Here is a 23,074-nt window from a genome sequence, read left to right as displayed (position 1 = left end):
CAGCGTCACCACTTCGCTGCGCGGTCGCTCCGATCGCGGTGACGGCAGCATCGGTTCTTTTCGCAAAGATGGTATTTATTTTAGTAGGCTCTTAGGTGAACGTTATTTTGACCAAGCTTAAAAATCACATCAAGATAAATTACGGAATGAATCTTGAAATAAATATGACGCACTTGTGTAGGTGGAGTTCGAGGCTTCCGGCTCGCAGCACTTTTTCAGGTAAGCATCCATAAAATCGCGATCTTCTCCATCTCTGAACGTTTCCAAGTGCTCGGGAACATGGCGACTGGAAAACGAAAATGTAATTTTAATGAGAAATGAGCAAAACGACGCCGGGCAGGATATGAGAGATGACATCGATTCCACGAAACATTAATCTAATTTGCGACTTAAACGGAGCACTGCAGTCAGCCTTCTGAAGGCTGATGACATTACAATATAAGCAGATGAGATTACCTATGCGTTATATGCAGATGACATTACTATCTTAACCACCGCAGGCAGCTTTAGGGAAATAGAGGCCCGCCTTCAACAGTCCACTTCCATAGTCGATGCGTATGCTATCGACTGTGGGCTCTAATGTGCCCCAGCTAAATCAAAGCTTCTGCACGTCAGAGCAAACGCAAAGGGTAAGAAAGCAGGTCCTGTCAGAGAGTCGGAGGAGCTCCGGATTCTGGGCCTGTTCATTCACCGCAGACTAAGACCGGAAACTCAAGATAATAGGCGAACAGGTAAGGCTCATGACCTGCCGCGTTTCCTACAAGAGGGGCGGTCAGCGGGATAGGGTCGCGCTTCAGCTCACCCATGCCTTCGTGACCAGCCGGATCATCTACGCTGTGCCGTACCTTCGCACTACTAAGCGAGAAGATGAGCGAATAGACGCCATAATCAGCAAGGCACCTAAGCGAACCCTGGATCTCCTGGTGGCTACCCCTAACGCTAAACCCAAGGCATGATGGTGTTACCAGGAGTTGTGGAAGGCCCACCTCGTGAACCAATGCATGCGGCTCCCGCGGACGGCCCCCGGACTCCGCCTGCTCAACCGCTTCCTCATCCAACAGGACTGCACTCCAGAGGAGACGGATCGCATCCTAGAACTGTGGCGCCATGTGCTCTGGGTCTCTCCGCTCCGCCCTAACGTGCACACCGACACGCACGAAAGTAGACGACAAGCGCTGGCTAGGGAGCTTGAGAGACAAGAAGGCTCCCGACCGCTGCACACTATGTAGACGTAGCACAGCCGTCGTCCACGGGATTTTACACCGCCGCTGCCATTCGCCAGGAAAAACACGTCGATGAACAATCCTCCCGAGCCCAGAATTCAGCGCGAGCCGAGAAAGTAGCGACAGCGCTTGCTGCTGCGGACCTCAATTCCAGAATCATCATCACAGACTCCAGAAAACCATATGACCATTGGCAGGGAAGATCTCCCCCTTAGCCACTCAAATTCTAGGACGGTCTGCCACTGATCCAAGACCTAAAAGAATCATTTGGGTCCGGGCCACCAGGCCTTACGAGGTACTGAGGCCGCTCACGCAGCTGCCCGAGCGCTTACCCACCGGGCTCTTCATGGCAGCTCTTCTGGCTCGGAGACAAACCAGCTCATCCTCAACGTTTACAGCCACTCGAAGTGCCTGCGGTACGACTTCGACGGACTCACGGTTGCCAAACGGGCCGCGCACAAATGCCCCCTCCTAACTGTAAGGGAATTCAACGCCTCGCACACGGCCTGGGGCTACACACCGTACGAGGGCTTACACACCGGGCTCCTCATCCTAGCTCTCCTGGCTCGAAAACTCACCAACCACTTCTGCATTTCCACGAAATCTTAGTTCATTACTGCGACAGCCACTGCCTCTACCCTGTCCCTATCAAGGGGCTGAGTAAGGAGGAGGAGGGAACTCTGCGGCGCCTGCAGACAGAAACTCTTCTCTCTCCAGCCGTAATGAAACACTTTGACCCTAAAATAGATGGGCGTTGCCCGCAATGTGAAGAGATCTGTGATATAGTTCAATGGTGTGTGCATGTACTCAGAATCCTCATCTTCCCCTTCCCCTACCCTAGAGGCATGGGAGACTAAGGATACCGACCATGTAGCGGGGTATTCTCACCCCCAAACTCTCTTTCTGAGTATTAGAAACTTTTTTATCGCCATCACCTCCATCAAAGCCCTGACAAACTACTTCAGTGAATGCTGGCTGCACGGCGCCCTCCCACTTCACTTTAAAGACGGCAAAGTAGTCTTTGATCCCAAATTCGGCAAACCACTTCCAGCTAACCTTCGTCTCGACTCTCTTACGTCGTGTGCGGGTAAGCTCATGGAGCACGTTCTCCAGATAGCCGGTGTCTGGAGAGCAACCTCATGCCATCATGCGTGTTTGGTTTCCGCGCGGGCTTATCCACCCGGACGTCTTTCTACAACTGAAACACCCCATCCTTGACTCCCCGCGGGCGACACCAAGGCTATCCTCGGCGCAACGTAAGAGCAGCTTTCCACAACGTTACCCACGCAGCCATCCTACAAGGTCTCGAAGCCCTACGCGTAGACCAGCGGATTTACAATTGCGTCCTCAACTTCCTCTCCGAGCGCACCCCACACTTACCCTGGGCGACCACCGGCTCCCCGGTTTCTCACTGAGAACAGTGAAAACGTGTCAGGGTGCTGTGCTGTCTCCTATCTCTTCACCATAGTCCTTCTAGAACCCTCCCACCAACTCGCCCAAGTCCGTGACATACATTCCAGCTTCTATGCTGACGATATCACTGTCTGTGCAAATCGAGGCAGTGATGCCAACATGGAACACAATCTACAGTCGGCCCTCAATATCATCGACTCGTAAGCTTGCGCGCGCGGCATGGCCTGCTCCTTTTCTAAATCAGAACTTTTCCTATACCGCCCCAGGCAGCAAGACCCCGCAAACACTCCCATCTCACTCACGATAGGGAACCACCCCATTCCCCTAGTCGCCAAGATTCGCATCCTTGGCCTCGTCCTTCACTCCCACGGCGCGAACGGCAACACCATCCAAGATCTCATGACCCAAACACAGCAAGCCACCCGTCTCATTCGGCGCGTAGCGAATCCGGCGCGCCGGTCAACGAGAGCATCACGAGCCGCACGGCGCACTCACTCCTCTATCTCTCCCAAATGCAGAAGGAGCAGGACCGCACCAACGTGCTCTTCAGGAGCTGCACGAAGGTCGCCCTCCGCCTTCCCCTCAGCGCCTCTACTGCTCAGCTTCTCAACCTTGGTACCCACAACACGTTTGAGGACCTGGCATAAGCCGCCTAACAGCACAGGTGACTCGCCTGTCGGGTACCGCGAAAGGCCGCGCTCTACTCTGTCAGCTAGGCACGGCCCCGATCACCCATCCTACCGAGGGTGTCTCCCTACCTTCAAACCTACGCTCTCATCTCCTTATCCTTCCCATCCCTAAGAATATGCACCCCGAGGACGACGGAGAACGCAGGGCAGCCCGCGCCAAAGCCCTGTACAAGCTGTACGGCGACATGCGAGGTAGCCTACGTGGACGTGGCAGCGTACGCATCGCGCTCCCGCATGGTCCTCGCCGTCGCAATAGTCAGGCCAAATTACTCGCATGAGGCTACATCACTACACACTCATGCGGAATTGCAGAGGAAGCGGCTATTGCACTCGCTGTCATATCAATCAATCAATCAATCAATCAATCAAATCTTTATTTACATCATCCAGATGTTAGGGGCGCAGACAAAAAGCTCTCACTGGAGCTTGATTGCGCGCCTGAGCCCCCGTACAAGGTTTCAAGATTTGTTTGATTGCATATATTGGCAGCAACTAACAAAACAATTGCGTTTGAGGAAAAATAAGCGAGACACAACTGACTCGGAAAAAATAAATAAACAAGAGATAAAAACAGACAAAAACAGCAAAAGAAATAAGATGCAAAAAGACTGGTTTGTAAGACTAACACAAAGCATTTAGCAATAATGGTAAGTGGTAGCTGAGCATTTGACGTCCATAGTAAGTACGTATTTGGGGAATGAACCATTTATCGCGGTTTCTTATGGCATGAGTGTGTTCTCTAGGTGTTAGTTGAGACAAGGTTTCAAGAAAATTACGGTAGGTAGTAAGGTGGAAAGTTGGGCGAGTTGAATCTTATTCATGATGAAGTTTAGCGCCAAAAACGAGGACAAAGAAGGTTCTAAGGTTTATCTCTAAGGTTTATCTTGACCATATCATGTATGTTTCTTCTTTTTGATTTACTTCACGAGATGGGTATATATGTTATGTGTTCTTCCATTAAAGTTTTAGTTGCGAAAAAGCGCTCGTGTTGTGTCTTCACTCCTTCTTTGTCCTCGTTTTTGGCGCTAAACTTCATCATGAATGTACGGTAGGTATTACTTCTCCTATATCGTTTTATTAAGTTGACATTATATAGATCGTGTATTGGAGTTATGTGGAAGGCATTAAAAAGAGGTTTTGTCGTAACGTCGCGGGGGATGCTTGCAATGCTTCTTATGGCTCGTTTTTGGATTACATGTAACCTGTTTAAGTTTGAGAGTGTGGTAGTTCCCCATACCGTGAAACAGTAGTTTAAAACGGAAGCAAACATGGAATTATAAAGAATTAGTTTCACTTTTTGTGGCAGAAAATAGCGCAGTTTACTTAACACACCAGTTATTTTTGACAGCTTTTCCGCTGTTTTATCGACATGTGTTGACCACGATAAATGCTTCTCAAAATATACTCCAAGGCTTTTTACGACAGGGACAACTTCTAAAGGCACAAACCCAATCCGAAGTGAAATGCCGCTATCGCATACTGTTTTGTTTCTTGGCCTGAAAAGCACAACTTTTGTTTTATTTATGTTTATAGATAGTGAGTTTACGATCGACCAATGATTTAAAAGATGTAAACACGTGTTTGCTTGTTCAGTCAGATTATGTATATTGCTAGAGGTGACAAATAAACTCGTATCATCAGCATATATTATAAATGTTGGGCGTGGGTCAATGAGAACGATGTCTCCATCTCCACCTTTGCCACCAAACTTCTCTCCGAGTCAAAATCGGCCCTATCCAATTTCACCACAGGCCTGATATCCCGCACCGCGGCTCGGCTTCTACGCTTCTCGCACCCCACCCACCCCGTAACCCTGATATAGATCCCCGCATATGCAGGCCTCCCGGCTAACGAGGAGGTCCATTCCCTTGCCCGAGGTCTCACTTTCCGGGCCGGAGTTGGATCACCTCCGCCATCCTAGGAGCGTCTGATTACCTTCAAAGCTATCCTTACCCACTACCGAGGTACCCGGCGCGTTTACGCACCGCCGGCTCCCTCCCTAACCCTAACCCAGGCCTCCCACTGGCGTCGACTTAAGACCCGTGCTGCTCCCTACCCTCCCTCCATTCTCCCTCATGCCCGTTACTCAGATCAGCTCCCGTACTAGAGATGCCGACCATGTAGCGTAGCCACTATGCAGCTCACAAACTATCTCTATTCCACCAAGTTTCTACCACCACCACTACAAGATGGTATAAAAAATCCCATCGGTGGCAAGAAAAATCGGGTGCCAACATCAAGCGGCCATAGGACACACACAGCGAATACTGTATCGTACATGTGGTTCCTCTGTATATGTACCCGCCCCCTGGCTGACCTCAATATTACCCCAGTTTTACTGACTACATTCGCGCCAAAATTTTCCAAAATTGTCGGCAACTGTTTGTCGCACAGTGTTCCCGGTGGCGTCATATGATTTCTCGTAGCATACAGCTTATGTTTTAGTCAAGTTGGTGGCTAGTTTTCGACAGGGATTCGAACACAAGACACCTTCGATTGTATGCCTCCTCAGGCTCTTTTCCATTTACCTCAGGGTGCGGATGAAGTGTCCACCGAGATGCGATACATTTATTGCGCTACTTCATTGCCTAAAAAAAATTTCCGCATCAAAGTTCTGACAGAACCGTATGTCGCCGTACACTGTTGAGGATGGTGCCATAAGATTCTTCACTGCATATAGCTTACGTCTCTTAGTCGGGTTGGAGGCTAGCTCACGACAGTAGTTTAACCGACTGTACGGGTGTTTCAGTCGGACCTTTGTGGAATCGGCGTTTGTAGAACGAGCGTGTGGAGGTGCATCTTCGTTTCATTTTTCAGTGCGCAACCTCCGTCGTGGTCGACGCTCACGACGACACACTAATGCTTCCGCATTCACTGCACGTAATTAGTCAAAGGGGCCCTGAAACACCTTCCTAGGAGAGCGCATGAACTCGCTCAATCACTGCATTGTGTGGTCATGAACACGCGAGCTAAGTAATACACTTCTACACGCATCAGAAAACCCACAATCACGTGCTAATGTTGGCAAGGCCTTTCCAGCGACTTTTTCATGCTCGCACCCTACTCCTTCGCACCACTCCTACGAATACTGTTTCAGAGGTGGTTATTGGTTTAGATGCTGTCAGACTGCAGGCAGCTACCATGGCCGCGGCCAGCAAGCGGCGTAGCTCCGGAAGGTCAGGAAGCTCCGCTCCCGTCGGTGGGGCCAGCAGAGGAGCACCGACCTTCCAGCGTGCAAAAAGTTACGAGAGGAGAGGGAAAAGCGCGAAGAGACTGAAATTTGAATTTTGACTACAGATAACTCAGTTCATACAAAGCGCACCAAAAAAAAATTCTTGCTGGAGGATATTCATGAAGTGGCGCCCGTTAACATCGCAGGCCTACCTCAACTTTATTAGAGTCCGTTTCAGAGCCCCCTTAACTGTCCTCTGAATTTTCAGCTCCCGGCAAGCGGGCCGTCGAGTCTGTGAAGTGTGTAGGGAACGCGATCGACCCGATGACCGCAAGCAGAAGGCTGAGTATGCACGGGAGCGTAAAGACGCCAAAACTGGCGTGTGAGACACCCAACAGGGCAGTCGCCTGTGAAACGTCAGAATGGGCCTGCCACTCTGCACCTCTCGGCCGCTAATGCCATTCAGTTTTTGCTGATTAATATGCTAAGCCGGTAAGCTCAGATCTAATTTTCTTTTTCAGATGAGAAATAGCAAGTGGCGTAATGCTACCAAGAGCATAAATACTACAAGCCCTTTCTTTCTTGAGGAAGCAAATTATTTAAGCGTAGGTATGCTGCGGTAACAAGGAAATAGCAGATGATCAAGAAATCTAGTTTTAGTATGTTTACCACACGCCGCCACATGTTCGTGGAACAAAACAGCGCGACATTGGGCGTTTAAGACTCCTTTACACACTCACAGCTAGGCATGATGTAACTGACAAATTACAGAATATTGAGCGCCCTCTACAATTTTCTTACTAAAAACCCTTGTTTACTGAGGCAATCTCGCATTCTTGTTCGAAAAAGGGAGGAGGAGATGGCCCTTTATCTTTATGAGATTGAAGTTGTTGAAAGGCCGCAATAGAGCAAGGGCGCGAACGGGTCGAGACAGGTACTCTTCGAGGGAAACTCTATCTTGAAATCGGATGGTAACCGTCGGGGCTTAACGTTCAAGCAAATTAGGAGGTAGCCCCCCCACCTTTTCGAAGAAAGATACAGTGGAGCGCGACTGGTTCCTCTGCCCTCGTGTTAACCCCTTCAGTCAGCAGAGCAAAAGTGAAAACGCGGTCTGTGAACCAGAAATTTTCGTTGGAAGAAGCCTTCCTGTAAGTCAGCTTTCTTGAAATTTAGCCAGTTGCTCATAGCTGATCCCAGAATCGAAGCTCAAAGGGTGGGTTGGTTGTTCAGACCACATAAACAATGTCAGAACAGGACGGGAGAAGAAAAGGCACCCAATGACAAAAGCGCTGACTTCCAACAGCTTATTTCTTGCAGAGGCACGTATTCATGCGCACACATATCTATATTGTGTATACATAAATCGTGCCTCAGCCGCAAAAAACTGCTTGGTGTCAGCGCTCTTGTTCTTGGGTGCCCCTTTATGTCCCGTCCTGGTTCCGCGCTTTTAATGCGGCTCACCCCTACTTGTTTTGAACTTAAACAACATACTGAATGAACGCACTTTTTCAGTTTTCATTTTTCTGGCCCATCATTCCATCAGTTTCAATGCTCATTGCAAAAATTATTCATTTAATTCATTTACGTGCTTTTTAAGTCATGTTCGGCTTTTTTTTTGCTGTCTTGCGCCTCTGAAGAAAGAAAACACAAAACAGTTCTTTCCGAGCCTACCATCGCTTCCCAGAATACTTTTAGCCTGTTCTCACCACTTGTTCCTGTATCAATGTGTATAACTTCCATAGGGGCGCTCTTAGTTCAACCAATAAAAAGTTGATAACCACGTGATCAGCAAGCTGTATCACGCTCGTGGTGATGTCACACCGCAGGGTCATGCTGGTCACGTAGGTGCCGTTGGCCACGCGATAGGGCATAACAAAGCTAATGACGAGCCTCTAGGACCTGTGCTCAGCATTTTGGCGGCTGCTAGTTCCCAGTGACGTCGTGGTCACGAGAAGTCTAGTGACAGGTGACGTGCAGGTGACGCCACAAGTGATGCCGCGTGACCAGGAGATGATCACCAGATGTGTTACACCATCATCGGACGCCGCCCAAGTTAGGAATTGGCGCTAAACAGCTGCACTATAAAACAATTTTCCCCTTAAGGGTCATACACACAGCGCAATAGGTCCGCGAACTAAGCACCGCCTTTTCAAGCAAAATCGCTTAGTATGGTGACCGCGGAAGGAGCACGAACAGTAAACAGAAATGAAGAAATGCGGTGCAGATATGACCACACCCTTTTTTGTTTCGTCATACCTTTAATGCCCCAAGGCAATAAACACCTATAAAAACAGTGCCACCCTACCATGTCCTCTTTTTCCTCTTAGCAGTGCACTCACGATACCCAACAATGTGTTCAATGGACATCTGGGCCACAACCATAGTGGATGTGCTATTACCTTACAAAATCCTGAATGCCCTTCACAGCCACGAGGAGGGTGGCCGCGCGGGTGAATGGCAGCCACCTGGCGAGCGTCGTGGCAAAAGCCGGCAGCGAATCCAGTGCACTCGTGTCACGGCTGGCCGAGAACTCCTCCCGTAGGGCTTCATGCAGGCTGCTGTGCTCGAGGTTGCCGAACGAGTAGCGGCGGCCGAAGACGAACAGGCCGACGTTGTCCGATGCGCTCGCCAGTAAAAGCTCGGGCATGTCGATTGGCTCTCCATGTGCCTCGGCGATGCGATGGACAAGCCGTTCACATCCTTCCTGCAACATTAAGTTCATTACGCGCCTGTTTGCTTAAGCCATATATTATTCAAAAAGGTGTCTTTCCAGCAGCAGCATGGTCTCTTTCTAGAATTTTCTAGTACCTAAGAGCGCCATGGGAAAACCTGGGGACATAATTAAAAGAAGAGGGCATGTTACTTGCAGTGCTTACTATTGAAACGTGAGATCGGAAAACTCTTATAACGCCACCAGAAAAAAAAAAACGAAGAAATCTGAGACAGAATATCACGACCGTTCCAGCGCGCCAAATGGTACATCTTGGCGGCAGCCAATCTACGCCGTAAGGCGGTGAACTTTTTATACCGTTTCTCCTCTTCCAATGTCCAAGAATTCTTGTTTTTATGAAAAGGACTCAAGATAGCGTGGTGCAAACAAGCAATATGCTCAGTGTCCTTTTAGTGTTAAAAGAATAACGGAAATCAACAAGTCCGAATACACGCACGCACTTGTCGCAAGGAAGTAGTGGGCAACAGCTGCATGAACTCTTTGCGCACACCATGCTTTCTGAACGTCTGCCGTTAGCTGAACTACCTTGCATCTTTGCTTTGCGTATGTTGCGAAAACCTTGCACCACTAATATCTTCTTAAACTAGCAGAGTTTGAAGCAACAAGATCCGTTGTCTATTACAGCTGAGAAAGATGCGACAGACGTCTGGAGATAGCAAACATGAGAATGCTGACTGTGAATGGGTTTACTTGCCAGAGACATTTCGAATATTCTTTAAATGTCAGCATCGCATATGTGGCCTGAAACGGTAAATGTTCGCAATCACTAACTTGTTGAAGAGCCTATGCTTGAATCTAGACAGCTGAACTGCGAAACTATAGAGACTTCACAAGGCTACCTGTTAAACAGGAGAGCTGAAAGACGAAATAGGGCTCAGGGGACAGACATTTTGTAGCGTGAGCTACGTTGATCACAGGTCCGCCGTTTTGCGAGCTCTCTTACTCCACCATACTGCGCATGCGCGAGAAGCAAGTGACGTCACTACGCACAGCTGGTGTGCCTCGCCGCGAGCGCTCGCCGCTGCGGGCTACTGCGCATGCGCGAGGGGATTGCGCCGCGTGTATAAATGTGGAGTTATACACAGCTACTGCGCCGTGTTCCATGGAGGAAAAACGCCAACGGCAATGAACACAATGAACGCCGACGGCCTATGGCTACAGCGCCGCGTTTTTGGCACAACTTTGTCAACGCCTGCAGCACACATCCCTTTCTCGTCACCCCACGTACCTATAAGTACGATTCAGGCGTCCACTGACCCAGGGAGCCATTATGCGCAATTTCTTTGCTTAAAATGACCGAAGTGTAAAACGCTGTCAACGCCAATGAACACAAAGAACGCCGATGGCCTATGGCTTCAACGAGGAGAACAAGAAGAGAAGCCATAAGAAATAAATAAACGCTTCACAATTGATATTGCACATTGTATCGTCTTTAATTTAGTCATAGTTACACGTATCGGAATTTCAAGGTTTAACAGGGGGGAAACCTAGCTAATAACAACAAGCTTAACCAAGATCTACCATTACCTCACGCTACGTATATCCTGGCACAGCAGAGCTAAGCCACTGCCAATTTTGTTTTTCTACACACGCAGCCCGAAACAGACATTCCGCCGCAGACATTGCGCGAATAGGCAGCAATTTTGTGTTCTTTCCCATCGAGGCAATTCGTTACCCATTCCGCAATCCAGAACGACACTTCCCTGCATTGTCCAAGCGCACCAGCACCATTTGTAAAATACTGGGTCAGGAAGCAAATGGAAGTGCCCGCACAATCGCACACTGCAAGGGGCTGTGTACATCGGGCACCCAAAGATTACCACACCACGGTACTCACAGCGATGGCCTCCTTCATGGCGGTTTTGCCAAACCCCACATTGCGCAGCGCCTTGACAGAGAAGCGGCGATTGTCGACCCATGGCTTCCCTCCGTACCTTGCAAAACCTGCACATATATGTTTTAGGCTTCCTTTACAAAATCATACCTGCCGCGCGTTTTTCCAGTAGCATAATCGTTTGCTTTCACATTCGTAGCCCTTTTCCTTCTAGTGGTGTGACTGCTGTGCTCTTTTTCACTGTATTATTTAGTACTATGGCTGAAGCCCCTCCTGCTCGGGCCTGAATATAGACTGCAGTGTGCCCAAATAAAATAAAAACAAAATAAATAAATTGTTTACGAGCAGTCGTTCCCCGCAGCAAAGGCCGAATGCATTTTTTTTTTCAAATGACAGAGTTACGATTCACGACTTATCTTGCGCAAGGCAGAGTACTGCAAAAACGTGAAAGAAAAAATATGATCCGACAACGAATGCCGAACATGGAAAAGAAGCAAATCTGAATGATGCCGTTGGACAAATTCTCCTGAACTAATTTTTGAAAGCAGAGGGGCAGACGGTGCCACAGGAAACGCGAAGCCATAATTGTAAAACCCGTAAAGATAAGGCCAAATGTAGTTTTTCTGGGTCAGCGCAAACCCCCGGCAGTGGCTGCACAAAGACAGCTTATCTCCTGAGAGGTGTTCAATTTCGCGCGGCTCGTTTTTGGGCTATGAAAAAGAGCGAAAGCGACGTAAAACGTATATCTCCTTAGAAAAAGTGGTACACCACACAAGTGCAACGAATTTCAGAGCAGCCATGGTAAAATTTCTTCTGTGAAGCCGCCCACCCCTCTTGTAAAACCGTTGCCCAGGGCATTTGCGGAATAAATAAACAAAACGTGTCGCACTTCCGCCGGAAACAGTTTAAAAAAGATGCATGCAGTTGAAAGACGGAGAAAGTTGCGTTCGGGAATCACACGCAAGCAGCGCTCCTTCTAATCTTAATATCCTTACCACTTTTAGTTTGGACAACGCGGACTGAAAAGATGATTTCTCAGCATTTTGGTTTGGTTTGGTTTATGGGGTTTAACGTCCCAAAGCGACTGAGGCTATGAGAGACGCCGTAGTGAAGGGCTCCGGAAATTTCGACCACCTGGGGTTCTTTAACGTGCACTGACATTGCACAGTACACGGGCCTCTAGAATTTCTCCTCCAAAGAAATTCCAGCCGCCGCGGCCGGGATCGAACCCGCGTCTTTCGGGTCAGCAGCCGAGCACCATAGCCACTGAGCCACCGCGGCGGCAGTCTCAGCATTTTAATACTTCCACTGAAGAAACCCAGCAGCTATGTCGTAAATAAGTAGTGGTAATGAAGCTTTTAATAGTTGCGATGCTTCTTCTTAGTTTTTAACCTTTCAAGTCCGTACTGGGTTAGTTCAAATAGAATTAAGTACGCTTGCGGCGAGGTGATTCAGGGGCTTTGGTGTCCAGCTGCTGATCCATGGTCGCGTGTATGATCCCGGATGCGCGTCCGTATTTCAATTGAAGCGAAATACAAAAAAGCCTATGTGTTGTTTCAGGTGGTTGCTGTCCCGTGTGTTGTCCCAGAATCCCAGGTTGTCTAAATTAATCCGTAGTACTCCCCTTCAGCTTCCCTCAGAACGCCGCCTTGGGACTTTAAATCCCCACAGTCCACTTATGTAGACTTCAATTATGCGTGAATGACACACAACTTTATGCGTGCATAACTCACAGTTTTAGCCGCAAGACATTTCTGGGATAGATTACGTTAACTGCTTGCTATTTTCAGCATGTTAAGTTACAAGAATTATTTTACAAACTTGATTTCCGATTCATGATTTGCATCGATCATTTGCGTCCATGGATTCTTATTTCCACATTTTTGTGTGAAAGCACTACTTAACACGGCTCCAACAAAGAATCTCGTGTGTAGCCACGGATTAACTATGACGGTAAGATTGCGTCAGTTCGGAAGAGCATCGCGCAAGCTGCAGCCAATAGGAGGATGACTATGAGGGTGACCTTGGGCAAGCCTAGCATAGCAGCACCCTATCCAGAAATAAAATAAATATTGCTGCAGTTGCGTTTCGGACCGGCAGTGGCGCAAACAGATCAGCTTTGCTGGCCACTGCACACAGCGCTATGCTATCACCGCAGCCAATCCCGCCTCGTGTGAAACTGGAACACACTCTCGAGCTGTGTATAGCACATCGTCCTCTTCAGCAAGTTCCATCTGCGGCACGAACAGATCATATCGGCATAACCTCGACCAGAGATTAACCTGAGCCTAATATCGTCGCCAGACGTGCCGATCACCCAGCAATGAGTCAACCAGGCTTAACACATGGTTTCGCACGTCAACTCGGTTGAGCAACGTCAAAACCCTGCCACTTTTTTATGTGTGCAAGTTTGTTGCCTCTTAATATTAGCAGCTGTGCACCTTCTGCAGTCACGGCTGCTGATGTTGAAGGGATGCGGAAGTTATCTTTGTTGCAGTAGAAAATTTACGTCCAAATATAAAAGATATCAGCAGCCGAGCTTCCGACCCTTATATATCCACGTTTACACTAGCACTAGTAAGGGGGCTGAGTGTTTTTAACCACATCTCAGTACACATGCGGTACAGACTACGATAGGAAGCGACATTAATTAAGCTCACCTGTGCATTCATTTGCTTTTGTGCGACCGCTTCTGCTGCCTTCTCAGGCTTCATAATGCTCATTCGGCTCAACAGTTATAGCCCTGGCCACCCTTGGCCACGGAAAAAGATGAGATGCTAAACAAGGAGGACAAGTGATCGTCCTTAGAAGTGTATTGTCCAGCAAAAGCTCTGTACAAGAAATTAAACAGCCGAAGCGTAAAAGAGTTTTTGCCAAATCTAGAAAAAACAGTGACCCATTCTTGAGGCGCATGTGTTTCTTTTTGAGAGAGAGAACTTACCGATGTCGACTGCGTCGCTGAAGATCCACGTTCGAGAACGAAACAGAATGTCCTTGTGACTTAAGAATGCCTTGATAGAGTCCAAGTCATTGAGTATTATGTTCTCGGAACAGCCAGCCTTGACTCTGCGCACACAATAGTCCAGTCACCAGGATGCTAAATTTCGAATGTTATATATCGCCAACAAACCCACGAGGCATGTCAGAGAGGTTTGAACGCGAAGGTTCTCAATCGATACCAGTGCACGAGACTGGCGTGCGTTCCTAAGCACACGACATGTAATACTAAACCGCGCCGCTAGATTCATCTTCTCTGCTTATTTTTATCATGAAAGTATCACCAAACTAAAATGCAATGCTCATCTCACAAATTTAATTAACAGACGTCACATTGCAAGACTATGTCTATATCACCAACTCTATTAACATGTTCCGCACAAATCGGTTATCACCGCTGCCTACCGCACCTCCAGCCTCATGAAGAATGAAAAGACCACCTATCCTCCGCCTGCCAGCACATCTGTCTTCATTTTTTCTGCGCACTGCGAAAGACTCGTATGACTTGCCCGGCCACGTCATGCTCCATACTTACCCATCACTATTCAACTCATTAACTAAACCAATGTTATGCTCTGTAACCCACTACCTTCTTTAATGCCCCTTGAACGGGGCCTTAGAGGTATTAATAAATAAACAAAAATAAATAAGCTAAATTTCCTGCCTCTGCATGCACAAGAGAATGAAAAAGATGGACTCGTTGTGAATGCTTCCGTCATGCAGGCCTTCGCATACGGCAGATAAGACTAACTTGTGGACAAGTCTGCAAACACTCTATAAGATTACTGTCGGAATACATCGGCCTTCGCTTTCTCATCACGACCTGCTCCATCGATCGTGACCCACCGCAGCGGCTCAGCCGCTATGAGGTCGGTTGCTCAGCACGAGTTCAAGGGTGTTCTCAGGGGAGCTCCAATGAAAGCTAAAATTTTTTAATACGGCCCCCTCCTTATTGCCCCACAGCGTTTTTGTCATTTTGATTCGCTTTGCTAAGCGCACCTCATAAATCTGTATTCTATTGCCCTTCCTTCAGTTTACTTGTGCCAACAGAATTTCGTTATCGGTCAGGAAACGGTAGCCGTGACGAACCCCGCAGTGTGCGAAGGTGCCGTGGGACGTGCATTTCTGCATTACAAGGAAACCTAGAACTAAAAGCAGGCGCAGTCGATCAGAACTGCCGCTCTGCCTTTTCTTTCCGCGAAATAAATCGATTAATGCACATACTCTCCTGGAGATCAAGGGATCAAGTAGCACGTGGGAAAGATTCCAGGTTGCACATCCTTCGAGGTGAAGGACTGAACACACGGGTGTATTACTGAGAAATCCCACTTTCCACCCGGATCCATCGCATTCTAATTAGAATCCGACGAATGCGGGGTTTTTCGATAACGGCACCCTGGATGACTGCTTGCCCCGAAAAAAAGGGCCCTACGAATAAGCGCCTTACGCAACATCTGGAACAGGTTCCACCATTCCCATCCGCTAAGATACAGCGAAGAATGCCATGCTAGTTTCAGCGCCGGCTAGATAATTAACCGATGAGCAATACTGAAGAACACAACGCTCAGAATTTGGCAATCACTGAGGTTCAAAGTAGGTTCTCTTCAAACGTCAACGACATTCAGGCTGTTCTGCCTGTCAGAGAAGAATGCCAGCAAAGCGCATTGCTCCAAAACGGATCTAGGCTCACTATGGGCGAGTTTTCAACTCCTGCTGTTAAAATTCCCGTTCCGTCCACGTCCGCCCAATGGGATTGAAATACAACAGCACGAAGGCGACAGTATGTTATTGTACGGAACGTCGCAACATCGCATTCACATGAAACCTTCAAAACAAGCTGTCATTATTTATATATATTAACTACCACATTGTCTTAGTCATTAGTACAATTAATATCTACGAGCTTAGCGTAGCCTAGACCAGAATACTCGCTCAAAGCCGCCAGCCATAAGGTTCTGCTCCCTCAAAAGTTTGTCAGCCCTTGAACGTGCTTTGTAAAAACCACTTGCATCTATAATATGCTTCTGCTAACCCCTGTTTAATTATTGGTATTTACTTAATGCAACACGCAACGCCTAAATAGCATGATTGCAGCAGATACAGCGCTTTGTAGGACATGTCTGTAGTATTATACCTCACCACATCACGGGCGTACGCGAGCCCTTGAGACTGAAATATTTACTTCACTTTGTTTTTATTCCCAAATTTCGCGCACAGAAACGCGATCTTCTACGGCTCTGTTCTGTGAGCTACGGCAAAAAGGTCCGTTCCTCGCCGGCTTCTCTTCCATGGCAGGACGCATTTACCTTATCACGGGTCCGTACGTTCGGGACCAAGCGAAAGCCCTCTTGGGACACAACCCACCAAGTAGGGTTGTGAGGTCTCCGATGAGAGGAAAACCAGGCGGTCCTGGAGGCAACCGCTTTCCTTCTGGGATCTTTCGTAGCTTTTCGGCCTCGAAACGCTGGCACAGTTCACAAAACAGCCATCCCAGAACCAACAGCGGCACGCTCGCAATGACTGCAGCCACCGCCAGCTCCATCGTCGTGACGCTTCGTCGCCACCTCTTGTCGCTGCGGAAACAGCAGCGAAAATATAGGTTCGTTTTCATTCCACAGCTAGCGAGAGCCCGCATGGCGCTGCCACTGAATTCTGTCCAAGATTCATCGGAGGTTATTATTTGCCCATTTCATGATGCACTGTCGGTTATTATTTATGGTCAGAAGATTGGTGTAGTGAGTGGTTTATAACTCCATTCTGTCTTCAATTTCACTAGCAGTCCTTTTTATCAAAGGATTTATTCTAACTCGTCAGATTCAAGACATGACAGCATTTTTTTACATGTGATGCTTCATGAATGCTTTATCTCAGCACTGAGCATAGTGAAGCATGGAAATACAAAATCAACAGAAAACAAAGGCGATGTCAGTGACTTGAAATGTGCCCTTGAATCTTTCACGCCATGCATATTACCGCGCCAGTGAAAACCCGCTGGCAGTGGAGCAGGGGTGCTTTGCACGCTGGGATTACAGACGCCGTTACCGACTGGGCAGGTCAGATTAGAGCCTATTTTACTGACAAAGGAAGGCGGCGAGGCAGACGAAGACAAAACAGGCTCAAAAAACGACGGGACCGGCATTTTCTGTGCCTCTTTTGTCTTCGTCTGTCGCGCCGTCTTCTTTTGTAAATGTCATGTACCAACTAGCCCATACAAGAGTTTTACTTGAAAACACCTCTTTTACTGCTCCCTCCTTGAGTTCAGTGTTTGGCCATCAACTCATGGTCTTTCTTAAAAAAGCACAATAACACTATGCTGATTAAATTCCTCTCTGTCCGCTATGCGACATTTAAAAAGGCTAATTGATAGTCTGAGGAGAGCAACATTAGACATCAAACAGCCCAGAAAGCTGGCTGGCTTTCTGAAAGAGCAGTCGACGATACGCATTTTCAGTACCACTATTCAGGTTACACACAAATCTTTAAAGCACAACAGGTATACTCTAAACGGCCTTAGTACGTTACAAAGGACATTCAGTATAAACATCAAGAGGCACTTACACGTCGCATAAGAAGGGCGTGGGGGAAGCGTGCGCGAATTCCCGTGGAAGAAAAGTGCATCAATTTCACCGTGCGCAATCCACCGCACCTAAATCCCAGTTGTCCCGTTACTAATCTCTAATTGCGTCGTCTCATGTTTTGGACTGTGCCTTTTTCACAAGTTTTATCGAATGCCACTTGATATTCTATTCATTCTACCAGTCACCACGTATCAAGTCGCACAGGACGTTTCCAAAGCCGGCAATCCTTCCTCAGAGCAGACTTTCCGAAAACCGTTCGGGACACGGATGATCTACCCTCGACGCCCTCCACCCTCTGATCCACTCAATTTCAAAACTGTCATCGGATCCCTGACCATTTGAATGCTGAGCCCTACCTAATGCAAAACCCACATTCCTGAAGAATTTAACTGTATTAATAATAAAAATAAAAAAGCGCTAAGCAGAGTACACAGCTTCTTTATTAACGTCAGGACTAGTGAAAAAAATGGCTGAGGCTTAGCTAAGGTTAAGCCTAGTCAGATGCGAAGCTTATTGATGGCTAGGCTTGGTAATACATGGCTTTTCTAGGTTGACGTTCATCCCGCTCGTCATCGGTCTCTGTGGCACGCTGAAGCTTTCGCTTCTCGTTCAAATCAGCCCTGCTTCTAGGCGGCATCCCAACACCTGGCCGCCTCGTAAGTGCCCGGAGAGCGAGGCAAGCTCAGCTTTATACCGCTGCTGTAGCGTCACGTGGTCAGCCGCCGCGCCTCTGATGTGGAGCCTCCACCGCCGCGGCCGACCGCGCGAGCCGGCAGCCCACCTCTCCTCTGCTGTGACGTCATGTTGTCACGTGGTCAGCCGCCGCGCCTCTGATGTGGAGCCTCCACCGCCGCGGCCGACCGCGCGAGCCGGCAGCCCATCTCTACTCTGCAATGACGTCATGTTGTCACGTGGTGTCACGTGGTCACGCTAAAGGTCAATGGTAGCTCCACCACCGCGCTCGACGGGCTGTAGTGTAGCTCTAGTAATATGCTTCGCATAAAAAGTACAAATCAGAAAGGATCGTATTTTCAGTGACGCGAGCACATTCAAGAGACGAAGAGGCGGACGCAAAAGAGCACTGAACTAACAGTTTGTTGGGCTCAACTAACAAAGTTGTTCAGCGCCCTTTCCTGTCCACCTCTTCCTTCCTTTAATGTGTTCGCGTTACTTAAAATATGATTCAACATCAACTAGCCCAACAGCTTGTGCTATTCTAGTCATAAAGGATGGCAGGCTTGAAAGCGGAACCTCTTTTTTTAACGACCGCAAGTATAGACAGCTGGTTTCCTAACTTTGAATGGGCAGAATTAAGCCCAGAATACGTAAAAAAAAAACATAAGAAAAACTAAATTTAGTACTGAATTTCTTTTTATTTCTTCATACAATACTGCGGATCATTACTCAACCGAGCGTAAGGGAGGATATAAACAAAGGCAGGATATAAACAAAATTCCAAGCAAAAAAAAACACATTGTGACGAGCGTCACTGGTACCTCCCGCTGTGACTTCTAACAACGACTACACTGCGCGTAAAAAATTAAAACTTAAACACAACTGTTCGCTCGAATAAAGGAGTTAGCAGAGTCAGGGGTATGGTGCCTAGGGTGCCGCGTTAGAGATTGGAATAGTTATGACTAGGGATTAATTACAAGTTCATGGCTAAGAAGTGAGGAAATAAATTCGAAGCGGAATTTTCTTCTCACTGGTAGCTGTTCGATTTGATTGAGTTAGCGGGGAATGAGAAGATGAGTATTTTAATACATAAAATTCCTGCATTCCTCTGCATTCGCTAAAAATAGTTAATAATTTTAGTGTGAAACAGAGTCTTGGTAAGTAATTAAGGCGATTAATCGCTGCGCAAGACAAGCAACACAAATAAATCGAGGCAATAAAACATTGCACAAACACTCGCCAGGGCAGCTCTTCAGAAAATATACAAGCATCATGCAAAAAATTACGTTGCATGTTTCACCCACTAGAAGTAATAGCCGCTACCAAGGCGACATTTTTCACGCCACAAATCATTTTTTTTATCAGGGTTTAACGTCCCAAAGCGACTCAGGCTATGATGGACGCCGTAGTGAAGGTTTCCGAAAATTTCGACCACCTGGGGTTCTTTAACGTGCACTGACATTGCACAGTACACGTGCCTCTAAAATTTCACCTCCATCGAAATTCGGCTGCCGCGGCCGGTATCGAACCAACGTCTTTCTGGCCAGCAGTCAGGCACCGTAACCACTGAGCCCCCGCGGCGACCATAAATCCATCTAAACGTCTAAATCACCTAAATTACGCTGAGTCATTAAGCTGAAGATCATTTGCGCCTCGCGACCGAAACCCGAGATAAGGAGGAGTAGGAACAAGGACAAATTGTTAAGCAGTCGACCTTGATTACGGCTTCTTATCCGCCTTGACACTTCAGTGCCACTGTTGACACAATTTCAACTAGGATATATTCTGTCCTGCTCGCTTCGGAGTAAGAAGAGACTCTTATTAGGGTCAGTTAATCTCCAAGCAGATACTAAACGGCAAATATGAAACTGCATACCGCATTATTTATATAAAGGCCTAAAGCGACAAGCGTCGAGGAACTAGGCAATGCGGCTGATATACTGCTCGCCGCACTGTACTTTATATGTGTAACCTGTGCAATGCATACTCAACATTTAGAGCTGTGTACAGCAACTACGTGGACGGTAGATGACGTACCCCGTCCTACAACCAAAAATTTTGTAAAATGAAGCGAAACATTAAAAAGGCCAAAAAAGCAGAGGGGGAGCGAAGCCGATATTCATACCTTACTATTTTGTCTGGACGCTGAATAGCAGCTACTGATGCAGGCGTACTCCGCACCGACACCAAACCACGGCTGCTTTTGCTGTGAAAACTTCACAGAGCGCGCACCACATGAAAACGCCGAATAACGGTAGAGCGAATCTATTTAAAGTGTGTTGCGAAAACATGCTTTAGAGCCACCGACACGTGGGCACAAAGGTATGAAGAACGAAAGCTGTTTTCGACGCGCTGTAAGGATCGATGTACGGGTTCGCCTAAAATTTACAATGTGAGCGCGTTGAAAAAAAACCACAAAGGGCCCACAAATCTGTAATTGTCTGCCTCAATCTCAAAAACAGGTGGTTCAGGCACGGCATTGACGTAAAGTAATGACGTGGACACAGTGCATCTTTGCCTCAAAAGCTTGTTTTTTTATAGTCGCAGTACACATGTCTGTAGCGTCATAAATCTGAACAGAAATGCACACAGCTTTAGGGGCAAATTTTATTTCCGTTTCCCGAATTCGTGGTGGAGTATGCAGGCGCTTTCAGTGCTCTACGAAGCAATAGAACAGGTCGGACGTTTCTTTTTAACCCAGCGCCTATGCATTCTGTCACGAGAACTGTTTGTCGCAAAGATAAACAGGGTGACAGGCTAATGATCATACTGCACCCATAATTTATTCCCATGCCTTTCATGAACCAGTCCCATAGATTTCCTATCTCTGGAGAGTCCTCTCGGTAATATGTCTAGCCATGAATTCCGGAGGCAAAGCAATAGAATAAAATACTCTCGTACTGAACTTCTTTTAATTTTCTATTAGTTTTTCTTTCTTCATTCGCGCTCCTCTTCCTGTGATCATCGAAAGTCTATCCGTGGTGTGCAGTGAGTTTTGGAACGGAAAACGGTAAGAGTAAAGTTAAAAGGCAGAAAAGGAGGAGTGCGGGTCAGGAAACACATATGAGGTGAGGATATCGGAGCCGAAAAACACAAAAGGAAATGGGCATCGGAAGGGAACGTAATGCAAAGAGAAATCAACCAATGATCACTTAGGATAAGAAAGTGTTTTTTAAGAGAGCGTAAATCATTCAAGAGTCGACAGGAAATCATACAAGCTTTTGAACACGTCGCACTCGCCGGACTCACTCAACAAATGGCGGAGCAAGACCTCTACCCGCACAGCATGGTGGGCTTCCGTCCCCATCTGTCGGAACAGGACGCCATGCTCCAACTCACGCAGGACATTTTCGGCCCCCTCATTCCGGGTCACACCAAAGCTGTCCTAGCCTTGGATCTCTCCAAGGCCTTTGATCGCCTAAACCATCAAGCGATCATGGCGGCCCTCTCCCCCTTGAACATAGGTGAACGTATGTACACGTATATTCAAGCATTCCTTACAGACCGCACGGCCCAAATTCACTTCGGTCCCCACATATCCCCCCATACACCCTAAGTGGGGTTGTCACCCCCCAGGGGTCTGTCCTCTCCCCTTTTCTCTTCAATGTCACACTCATTCCCCTTGCCATCCCTCACCTTCGAAATACACTCTATACCGATGATATCACGTTATGGACCACCCATGGCAGTGATGGAGACAGAGAATACTCTACAGTCGGCAGCTACCATCACACAAACACATGCGCGAAGTATCGGACTCTCCTGCTCTCCGGAGAAGTCGGAGCTCCTCATAATCCGCCCCACAGCCCCCATCACCATGACATTGGAAAACCGGCACATCCCGGAGGTAAACACTCTCCGGGTACTGGGCCTCCACATCCAGAACAACGGGAAAAACACACTCACCATACGGAAACTCAAGCAGACAACGGTGTCGATATCCCACCTAATCCGCCGCGTTTCTGCACACCATCGGGACATGAAGGAGCATGACCTATGTCGTCCCATTCATGCCTTCGTCCTCAGCCGCTTTATCTTCACGCTCCCCTACCTGAAACTCCAGGCCGGAGAAATCTCCACCCCGGATGCCATGATCCGAACAACATTTAAGGCAGCACTACACCTACCCCTAAATACTTCAACCGAAAAACTACTACAACTAGGCCTGCACAATATGATAGGGGAGCTTATCGAGGCCCACCGACAGGCACAATACATACGTCTCGCGAGAACCACCACTGGCAGACACATCCTACACACTCTCGGTATCCGAATACCAGCCACGGATCCCACACAGCTCCAGGTCCCCCGCCATATTCACCGCGAATATGGCGGGGAATTCACCACGAATACTTGTCAAACCTCTCCCCAAAAACATGCACCCCACCTACGACGACCCTCGACGCAGAGCTCGCGCTCGGGCGCTCCGCAAACACTATGGCATGGAACCGTATGCCGTTTGGGCGGATGCCGCATGCACAGGCGAGGACGCGGTTGTATCCATCACAAACCCTTCCCTCCAACCGATTGCCACCCTTCACATATCCCCCGCTGCCACTTCGGAGGAGGCCGAAGAGGCCGCCATTGCCCTGGCCATCACACGTACGGAGGCGCTATATATACTGTCTGATTCTAAAACTGCCATACTAAATTTTTTTCGCGGGAGAGTTCACGTCCCTGCATTTCGCATACTGAACTCCCTCGCCGCACACCCGCCCCGCCACGTGGAGCTGATATGGGTGCTTGCCCACTCCATGAATCC

The 23,074-nt window shown here is 48.0% G+C and overlaps 1 protein-coding gene across 3 annotated transcripts in view; it reads right to left on the bottom strand.

Moving 5' to 3' along the window:
• LOC149344162 (cytochrome P450 2H2-like) overlaps positions 1-23,074 on the bottom strand; it is a 59,146-nt gene that overhangs the window by 11,775 nt on the left and 24,297 nt on the right. Inside the window, exons 2-7 of one of the 3 annotated variants that reach the window (XM_089546185.1) lie at positions 18,332-18,525; positions 16,366-16,632; positions 14,004-14,128; positions 11,066-11,172; positions 8,897-9,201; positions 174-286 (exon numbers count right to left, since the gene is read on the bottom strand). In XM_089546185.1, coding sequence (XP_089402311.1) covers positions 174-286; positions 8,897-9,201; positions 11,066-11,172; positions 14,004-14,128; positions 16,366-16,601 — 886 coding nt within the window. In that variant the 5' untranslated portion in view covers positions 16,602-16,632; positions 18,332-18,525. Of the gene's footprint in view, positions 1-173; positions 287-8,896; positions 9,202-11,065; positions 11,173-14,003; positions 14,129-16,365; positions 16,633-18,331; positions 18,526-20,437; positions 20,682-23,074 lie in introns of those variants that run through there. The other 2 variants (XM_089546184.1, XM_089546183.1) reach the window with 2 other exon arrangements.

This window comes from Amblyomma mixtum, chromosome 5 (assembly GCF_055824585.1).
Source record: "Amblyomma mixtum isolate Tamu chromosome 5, ASM5582458v1, whole genome shotgun sequence".
NCBI lineage: Eukaryota > Metazoa > Arthropoda > Arachnida > Ixodida > Ixodidae > Amblyomma > Amblyomma mixtum.
This window is presented reverse-complemented; position numbering and strand designations above follow the sequence as displayed.